The 9,673-nt window shown below is 40.5% G+C and overlaps 2 protein-coding genes across 3 annotated transcripts in view; both read left to right on the top strand.

Annotated features, from left to right (window-relative positions):
- Nucleotides 1–1,159: 1,159 nt before the first annotated feature.
- Nucleotides 1,160–7,437, top strand: LOC107582865 (CDP-diacylglycerol--inositol 3-phosphatidyltransferase-like). The gene is made up of 6 exons (XM_016268880.1): nt 1,160–1,355; nt 2,631–2,765; nt 2,851–3,004; nt 5,822–5,903; nt 6,035–6,116; nt 6,431–7,437. The coding sequence occupies exons 1-6, from the start codon at nt 1,313–1,315 to the stop codon at nt 6,574–6,576; spliced, it is 642 nt and encodes a 213-aa protein (XP_016124366.1). The 5' UTR covers nt 1,160–1,312; the 3' UTR covers nt 6,577–7,437.
- Nucleotides 7,438–7,780: 343 nt separating this feature from the next.
- Nucleotides 7,781–9,673, top strand: part of LOC107582858 (vascular endothelial zinc finger 1-like) — a 16,547-nt gene continuing 14,654 nt past the window's right edge. For both annotated transcript variants that reach the window (XR_001608982.1, XM_016268873.1), the window contains exons 1-3: nt 7,781–8,706; nt 8,793–8,918; nt 9,084–9,234. Coding sequence is in view for 1 of the 2 variants with exons in the window: in XM_016268873.1 (XP_016124359.1) it covers nt 8,886–8,918; nt 9,084–9,234 (184 nt within the window). In the remaining variant the exon portion in view is untranslated. The remainder of the gene's footprint in view (nt 8,707–8,792; nt 8,919–9,083; nt 9,235–9,673) is intronic.

Here is a 9,673-nt window from a genome sequence, read left to right as displayed (position 1 = left end):
TACAAGTCATTAAAAAGGATTCAAACAAAATTGCCTTTCCTGTGTGATCTGTCTGCAGTAATGCACAATTTGTTTTCAGCACCTCTAGCCTGTTTTCTGAATGGTGAGTGTGCATCTTCCATGCACCGTCACCACAGTGATGCTGAAGGTAGAGAAAAGACCGTTTCCATAGAGACAGAGGCAGTACTAAATGGGAATTACTGGTTGCTTACACACACAAAAAAAGGCTAGTAAGATAATTCTCAGGTTGGAATGCCAACGTGGCTTTAAAGACTTTGGTGATGTTCCTAACTCTGTTAGAATGTTCTTTTTAGTTTCTGTCCCTTTTATATCATTTTATAACCATAAACTAAAGTTCTCACAACTTTGCATGGAGGTTTTTGTGATTAACCTAACTTAACTTGGCTTAATATAAGAACTTACGTAATGGCTATGTTAAGGTTTTTATTTGATAACTAATGTCACTTTCCCAGAACGTCGCAGGAGCTTTTTTTAAAATGTGAAAACAGTAAGAACTTTACACATTATACAGTGGTTAAACATCAAATGTTTTCTAGTGGTTAAATGTTGAATTCTCCGTAAGCATAAACTACATTTAGTCAAATGAAACCATTCAACTGACACTGCATATGAATCGTGTATTAAACAGACAACATTAAAAAAATCACTGCACTTGATTCTGATTGGTCTAAATTTAAAGTAGTTGTGAAAGGAAAGTGGGATAATGCACATTTGATCAAAATAAACCACTTATTACAAAAATAAATGCGCCTTATTCAGATTGATTTCGCGCTAATGGCCTACACACTGTATATTATCCCTTGAATATGCATATTTGTGCAGTTCATCATTTTAATTGGAAGCTTTTCTAACTGACCTATGAAACCACTGTTAATGGACATTGCATGCATGGATGGATGGATGGATTTTCATTACAAAACACAAAGCAGTCAAAATAGTAAAGTACTATAGTGCAGATTTATTGGAAAAAAACGTAATGTTTCAATGAATATATATATGTTTCCATTGCAGTTAAACTAATGGCTGGGTTGAGATGAGTTTTTAAACACGGCCTTCCCCCACTCATGTGATGCATTCACTCCGTGACACAGGACAGCGCGTGCCACTTAAAGGGGAGGAGTCCTCTGACGTCGTGCGCACGTACGTCCGTACGTACAGGAAACATGACGTCACGCGCCACGCTCCGCTACAGCGCTCCAGCAGTCGGAGGGGTTTGAAGAGGGAAATAGAAACATAGAAGCCTAGAAGAGAAATTTCAGGCAGCTCCGACCAAATAGAAACGCTCGTCACCATGGCTGAAGAAAATATCTTCCTGTTCGTGCCGAATTTGATCGGTGAGTGTCAACCGAGCGCGTTTACTAACGCGGACCGTCGAGCTCTGCGAACATTAACCGCGGCTTTCTGTCAGATAGTGGTTATTTCATTTAAAATGTGTATTTAAAGGTCACAAAGTTTTTATGTAAAGATTCTAGTGTAGTTTTCATGATTATTGTATTTGACAGCGGCTATTTTTTGTGTTGTGTTGTTTTGACTTCCTGCGGGTGTTGACATGATGCTTTAGGCTGTCACTGTACCGTTAATACAAGAGTGAAGCTCATTCAGTACAGCGCGTTCATCCACTAATGCCGTCAGTGTAGTGTATACAAAGGATTAAAGTCTGTATAAATTAAAATTCACCCCATTTATGGTCTAAATCTATATGATGGATCTTATTATGAACAGTTTATTCCTCTACGGTGGCCGAGAGAGCTCAACGCGCTGCAAAAAAAAACAAAAAACACCTGCAAATTAAGAAAACAACTTCATCAATTTGACAACACACCCAAACAAAGAAACGCGCTGCAAATACAATTCTTTATTTAGTTGTGTTGTGAGCATTTGCAGTGCGTTTCTTTATTTGTTTGCGTTGTGAGCATTTGCAGCACATGTGCTGTCCAACTGATGAAGATGGTTTCTTGATTTGCTGGTGCTTTTTCTATTTGCACGTGTTTTCGGAAGTTGCAGCGCGTTGAGCTCTCTCGGCCACCGTATATATTCCTGCATATGTTATTGTTAACATTTTTTGACCTAATAATGTTTCTTGAAATAGTCATAACAGGACACTTTTGAGTGCAACAACACCCACATCTCAAAATTGAAACAGAAAAATCGAATTAACAATTAGTTCCCGTATTTTATTCATTCATTTCCACCACGAATTAAGAATTTGTTACCGCAACTTATTCATTTGTTCCCTCTTTTTAGTAAATCATGGCCACGTTGCATTAATTTGTCCCCTCATTAATTTTTTTATTAGTTCCCTCGTTTTAGTTACATTGAGGCCACACATTAAGAATTTGTTTCCATGACTTAATCAGTTCCCACAACTTCTTAATTAATTCCCTCATTTTAGTAAATCGGGGGCCACATTGTACTAAATAATTCCCTACTTTTTATGAAATCAAAACTTTGTATTACCAATTAGTACAATGTGGCCACGATTTACAAAAACGAGGGAACAAATTCCTAATTCGTGGCCATGATAAATATATTTTTGTTTGCATGTTATGCGCGGCTCTCTGTACATGTACACTCATATTCCCTTCGAATCTCTTCCACGCTTTCAATAGGATATGCTCGTATTGTACTGGCTCTGGTATCCTTCTACCTGATGCCCTGCTGCCCGGGCCCGGCAGTGTTTTGTTACCTACTGAGTGCCCTGTTGGACGCCTTCGATGGACACGCAGCTCGCGCTCTTAATCAAGGTAGTGATCTTCAGCTTTGCGTTGTACATTATTCCTCTTTCTGTGCTTTTCTCTCTCTCTGTACTCATCCTTGCCTCTTCCTTAGGTACAAAGTTTGGTGCCATGCTGGACATGTTGACAGACCGTTGTGCCACCATGTGTTTGTTGGTGAACCTGGCACTGCTGTACCCGTCCTACACGTTCTTGTTTCAGCTCAGCATGTGTCTGGACATGGCCAGCCACTGGCTGCACCTGCACAGGTGTGTCCAAACATCAGTCATCCAATAGAATGCTAAGGATTGAGTCCTAAAACCCATCATCCCCAAGTCATTGTGGTTTCAGTGTGAATGAGTTTTTGGTTAAATGCTTGAAATAAGGGCTGCATTAAAGGAGTCATATGATGCGATTTTAAATTTTTTCCTTTCTCTTTGAAGTGTTACAAGCTCTTAGTGCATAAAGAAGATCTGTAAAATTGCAAAGACTAAAGTCTCAAATCCAAAGAGATATTCTTTATAAAAGTTAAGAGTCAGCCCCGCCTACCTAAAACGGCTCGTTCTAACACGCCCCCACACGTCTACGTCACGATGTGGGAAGATTAGCATAACGCCGCCCAAATGTTCACGCAAAGAAAGAAGGCGTAACTTTTATTCTCGCTGTAGTATTGTTGTTGCGCCATGTCGTGAAGGCGCTGTGTTTCGTTGTGAAAGCAAAACTACTTTGTTTGGTCTTCCAAAAGAGGACGATATCCGCTCCGTCATGCCTGGAGCTGATCCGTGCTGGTCGCGGAGGAAATACTTCATCTTTGCTCTGTGGATCACCGGATCGGCTTTCACCGTGGACGAAGCGGAGTCCAGCCCGGGGTCGTCACATGTGGTTGCCGCAAGCCCGCCGGATGCTCCTTCGTCGAATCCGCCAGCCGTGCCGTTCTCAAGCCCACCCGCCTCTGCTCCCTCAAGCCGGCCTCCGCTCACTCTAGGTTGCCGCTCACGTTAGGCCTCCGGCCTCCGCTCACTCAAGGCGTGTGTGGCGCTGTTTCGTTGTGAAAGCGAAACTACTTTGTTAGTAGTTTCACTAGAAATCAGTGGTTAAGTTGTATTTACAACACTGTTCCAGAACAGTTCAAATCAAATATTCAGATGTGTGCAGCACATTTTATGGAGGACTGTTTTCTGATCCTGGTAGAGTAGACTCTCAATGCCGGCTGTTTTTTATATTTAAAGAATTTGCCACTGATGATTCAAACGCGAGTTTTGAGCAGTGTAGAGTAGCGCTTGTTGTTTGTAATTTCTCCGATCACAAATGCAGACATGGTTTTTATGTTTACGCGGTGCGATGCAACGCAATGCGTTAAAAGACAGTATAAGTCATTATAATCCATAATTATGTCCCCACTGGATGCAACAAATGTTTTTGTCTCGTCACTCCGGCCTGACACGTCATCACAGTATGGAAAGGGGCATAACATTTCCGTCACACGCTTGAGGTATTCGGCCAATCACAACGCACTGGATAGCTGGCCAATCAGAGCCCACTTCGCTTTTCAGACCGATGAGCTTTGTAAAAATCTACGTGTTTCAGAAAGACGGGGCATAGAGGAGAAACAATAATGTACAGTATGTGGAAAATAATGTTTTTTTTAACCTTAAACCACATAAACACATTGCATTACACCAAATAATGTTCTTTTTAGCAACATCATATGACCCCTTTAAAAAGCATGTTCTATATAGTATGAATGTAATCTGGATGTACTACATTTATCATGTTGTCATTGTCATATGACCTACTAGCTTAATTTGCGTCAGTTCATTGCCATCACAAGTGGGATAGTAAAGTTTCCGTCACAGGTCACTTTTTGCCTCCTTTTTTATGAATACTGTGAATTTTGACATTATTCTGTTCCCTTCCTTTTTTAGCCTACTATATAGCAGGGAAATATGCAATTTCAGAAGCAGCGTAGGTCTGTGGTTAACACAAGCTCAAGATATTTTTACGTTTTATTCTATGACATAAAATACATCAGTTACATTATTTAAAGCATTTACGTGTCTTGAAAAAGGTAGCAAGTGCTCACAAGTGGCTAAATGGGACTAGAGAGGTTGTCGGTGATCATGATGAACAAAACATGTAAGGATCATAAACTTTTGTTGGTTTTCTGCAATAATCCGAAAGACAGTGGTGGAGCGAACCGGAGCTTCCAGGTTGGCCTATATAAATATGTCATCCCTGCAGCACTCTGTAAGAGACATCTGACATATGCATGCATAAAGTCATAGTTGATTTAAGACCATACTTGGGGGCATTTGGGTCTCTAGAAATCTCTCTTAATGTTTACAGATTATCACACCCCAAATTGAAAAGCATCATCCATCAGAGGCAGATCCTGGCATAGGCTACATAGTCATTTTGCCTTGACTGGCTCAGTTCTCGTGTAACATGGGACACTACTGCCACCCCTGCACATAGCTCTCAGACGCACGCCCCACTTGTCTAATTGCTAATTTGTAGTCTGCTTTTCATTCCAGTGAAATTGCAAAGTTAAATGCTCCCGCATTTCTAATATACATCTACTATATATCGACAAACAATTGCTGTTTTATTGCTCCTTTATTGCAGTCATCTGCGAGCTTGTATTCAGATCGGTCTCCATCCAATTGTCAGTTGATAGAACCAAGTCCCTGTCCTATATTTTGTTCTTTTTCGATAATAAATTTCACAGTACGGAAGAAATAATTTGTTGCTATTTCCGTTTCATCGCGGCTTTAAAAAACACTTTTTATTTATTTTTAACCCACAATCTCACAGCTAGCTAGATTTTCCTTGTAACACTTTATTAAAATCAGTAACTAACACTTATCTAACACATGTCAGAATATACGTTTGTTCATAAAAATTTTTTATAAATGTTAATCAATTCTATCTTCTCCACGGACACCCTGGAGTACGTTCATGGATCTCCACAGGCCCCTAGAATCCAATTTTATTGTATTTAATTTAAGTATCTGTGTTCCCTGCATGTTCTACATAAATCATTGTTAATAATATGAGTTGTTCCTTTTTTTTCCAATTTCTTTCAGTTCCATGATGAAGGGAGCCACCAGTCACAAGACCATTGACCTCTCTGGCAACCCCATCTTACGGCTGTACTACACATCCAGGGTAACACACTCACTCATGCACATTCCTTCACACAGTCAGGAACTCCCATCAAAAGCTTATTGAGTTGTTCTTAAATCTAGTGAAAAAGTTTTACATGTACTGGCTGTTCTGACATCGGTGTTTTTCCACAGCCGGTGCTGTTTTTCATGTGTATGGGGAACGAGCTGTTCTTCTGTCTGCTGTATGTAATTTACTACATCGAGGAACCCCAGGGTGAGTGTCAGCATGCTGTTTTCTCACTGTCTTTATAATGGACCTACTGTGACTGTGATTTTATATTTATAACACTATATTTTGTGTTATATTACCTCGGCAACTGCTGCATGAGTGTTTCTAAAACAACGGCTGAGGCTTTTGGAGCAAATAGGATCATTATTTATTTATATATATATATATATATATATATATCTTTCCATTTGCCAGATTTATTCATTGAAGTAGTACTGAAATCATAAGAATGCACTATAGCAATTCTATAATACAAATGATATTTTATTTAAATATTGGTTGCATTTTTTTCTACCCAGTGTGGCTACAATGGCTGCTGGGAGTTTGCAGCGTGGTCTGTGTGCTGAAGTCTGGCATTAGTCTCCTCCACCTCATCACCGCCTCCCGTAACATGGCTGCTATCGATGTGGCTGACCGTGAGGGAGAGCGGAGCAAAGCACAATGAGACATGAGAGTATGCAGAAACCAAGAAAAATGAGACAAAGGCTGTGCAAAAGAGATGAGCAGAAAAAAAGAGTGATGAGATCGCTGGCCAGTATAAATGAGGATGAGATAATGGAAATCAGTTATGGGACCAGACAAAGCCTCAGTGAGCATTTATATTTATTTGAATATAGATAATCAATGCTATAATGCCAGGGCAAATTCCTTACGAGTTTTACCCATATTCCTGTAGTTGTGCTTTTCATTGCTGTTGATGGAACTAGTAGTTGCACTATGAGTGTACCATGTTTATGTCATCTTTGGGGTGTCATCATATTCATTTTTATGTTTGAGGGTTAATTTATTCATTAATGGAATAATCATGTATCATTTAAATGGAATTTAGAATAGCTCTGCTATTTAAAACCAACATTTCCACACATGCGCGCACACACACACACAGACAGGCACATTCCACGCTTCAGCTGAAAGCCACTTGAGTATTACTGTATTTGGCCATTGTTTTATCATTAGTTGTGGTATTTAATTATTTTGAACTGTCTGTATGAGCCTGTCTATAGCTGGTTTTATTACACTCACTGTTGTTTTTGTTGCAGGTATATCAAAGAATGTTTATCTGTTTGAATATTAGTTTAAAGCGTGTGAAGCCATTATTATATTAAGCAAGTGGCTCAGGCATCATTTTCGTCCATAGCCTCCTGAATGTATTACTGGGTTGTGGTAGAGGGGTAGACCTACTGTTTGCCGTCTAAAGTTTTACAGCTGTTGTTATAAATGATCTGAAATATATGAGAGTTATATGATTGGAGAAAAGTCATTTTGTACTGTAACTGATGATTTGACAATAAAGATATCCTGACAACAAGATGCAGCTGTTTATTGATCACATTTTAACAGCCCTGCAGCTGTTACTGATGATATATTACCATCAGCCCAGCAAACACAAAACGTTCTCCCTTTGGGAAGCAATTTATATATATATATTCAAGAACATTTAATTTAATGCTCATATTATGTATGATAATGTTTTGGTTAATTTGAATGTCTAATTAAAGAATTAATGGAAAGACGGTCTTATGCTGCTGGTGTAATGTAGAGAAGTTAAGTGAACGTTAAAGCAACGTTCTGTTCATCACGCACAACCTAAAACAAACGTTCTTTTTCCTTTAAAAAGGCATGAGTGTTCTGTTCTGGGAACGGTTTGCGAGGATCAAAAAGGAACGTGCTGTCTGGGAGCTCATAAAATTGTTAGTTGGGCGTGAGTCTGATATATGTGTGTTTAATGTGGGCGCGTGTACAATTATTATCGGCAGTGATCTGGAGCCGCTTATTGTTTACCGCAGCTGCGTCTGCGTGCGTCTTTACCTTTAAGGACCTGCGACATTTTTTCCCCCATACGAACATCCAGTTGTCTACCGCCGAGAATCTCTGCTGTAGAGCTGGATTTTAGAGAAGAACGCGCGGATGGTTTCTTTTAACTGATCTCGACGTTTATGCTGTAATTTGCGTCGGCCGAACTCGAGCGCCGGAGGGGCGCGAGAGGACGACACCGCGCTCGAGAACATCGCGTGGAGGAGGGGACGAAGACACAGAGGGGGTGTTCACTCAAAATATACTATCCCTTTAAAACAAGGGGGACACGGCGGTGGGGGAGAGATAGCGGGGCAGAGAAGACGGGATAAAAAAAGAAAAGGAAGAAAGAGCGAGGGTGGGAGGGTGAGAGTATTGCAGGAAAAAAAGGAAAACATGTCATCCTCCGTGGGGGAGCCGTGGACGACGACCGGCGGAGCGCTCGCCAGACACGAATGAGATTTAACGCAACGCCGAGGCTCGCTCAGATGCCGCTCGGGGCCTGGATGAAGAATCTTACAATAAAATTGATGGCATTTTTATTTTTAACCACGCTGTGCGACGCTGAGAGCAAATGAAACATTAAACTGCCATTTTAATTGGGTTATTTCTGCATGAATTATCACACAGCGGTCTAATTAATAAGAAAACATTACATGCAGAAATTCATTTTAGATTATATTTTTAAGCATGATAGGCCACTGTTATGTGACAATGCGGCGTTAATAGCATACTGTGACTGACAACTCTCATTTCTTATTTTGTACTCTTTAGAAATAAGGTAAATGTATATTTATCAGTGTAATATGCATTCTTTCACTTCTTCAATTTCACTAACATGTCCTTTTATATTTGTTTGATTTACAGTTTAATAAATACTAAACTTGCTCGAATAGTGGAAGGAGACGTTCTTTCGAATAGTTTATTTCAAACGGCGTCTCTACTGTTCTACACTTCGTGATGGATGCAGCTTGGAGCAATTTCCTCTTTCAGGTAAGAACATGCTTATGCGTACTAATGCGGATAGCTCTTTTGTTATTTGATTTAAATTCATGTCATAATCGCTAGCATTTGTCCATAATGGCACCGGTGTACTTTCATTCATAAGTTAAGGCAAAAGAATGTTTAAAATCTGTGATTTTGCCCCTTTCACGACAGACTCCGCCTTCACAGTCCCAAACTGACGCGACCCTCCAATCAGATCTTCTCCCGGAGCTCACCGATGCCGCTCAGGACCCGCCCCCTGAGCACATACCCCCGCCCCCATCCACGGTGGACACAGCGGCGCTGAGCGAGGAGCCCCTACCGGGTGAGGGAGGGGCAAAACAGGAGGGTGGGAAGGGAGTTCACTGGGGACTGGAGAGAGAACTGAGGTTAGGCTGTGTGTAGTTGTGGCATTGGTGGCTGGAGAGCAATGTAAATGAGTGAAGATGTTAATGAGCCAGTTATTTGCATAAAGTTGGAATATCATTTAGGAAGCCTGCATGTTTTCTCTCTTCTGTTGTTGCCCTCAAATCAAGTTGGAAAGATCATATTTACAAGATGAGCACATGAACGATCACAGTGTTGAAATATTGTCAGTTCAGGGTTCCAGAAGTGAAAATGTGATTAATTTTCTCTATCCACCTTTTTCTTTTAACGCGGAAGTAAGCCTATGGGTGAGACCATCCGGTTCATTAGCCGCTATAGGTAAAAAGCGAGGCGAATAACAACGTGCAGTAAACGGTAAAACTGTTTGCACTACAAAC

This window comes from Sinocyclocheilus grahami, unplaced genomic scaffold, assembly GCF_001515645.1.
Source record: "Sinocyclocheilus grahami isolate Dianchi unplaced genomic scaffold, SAMN03320097.WGS_v1.1 scaffold48.1, whole genome shotgun sequence".
Lineage (NCBI taxonomy): Eukaryota > Metazoa > Chordata > Actinopteri > Cypriniformes > Cyprinidae > Sinocyclocheilus > Sinocyclocheilus grahami.
Note: the sequence above shows the minus strand (reverse complement) of the source record. Positions and strands in the feature narration are given on the sequence as shown.

What these genes read in the sequence shown, in the direction of transcription:
- LOC107582865 (XM_016268880.1), top strand. Translation starts at nt 1,313, where the DNA reads ATGGCTGAAGAAAATATCTTCCTGTTCGTGCCGAATTTGATCG. An exon ending in GTTCGTGCCGAATTTGATCG is followed by an intron (nt 1,356 to 2,630) that starts GTGAGTGTCAAC and finishes CGCTTTCAATAG; the next exon opens with GATATGCTCGTATTGTACTG. An exon ending in CTACATCGAGGAACCCCAGG is followed by an intron (nt 6,117 to 6,430) that starts GTGAGTGTCAGC and finishes TTTTCTACCCAG; the next exon opens with TGTGGCTACAATGGCTGCTG.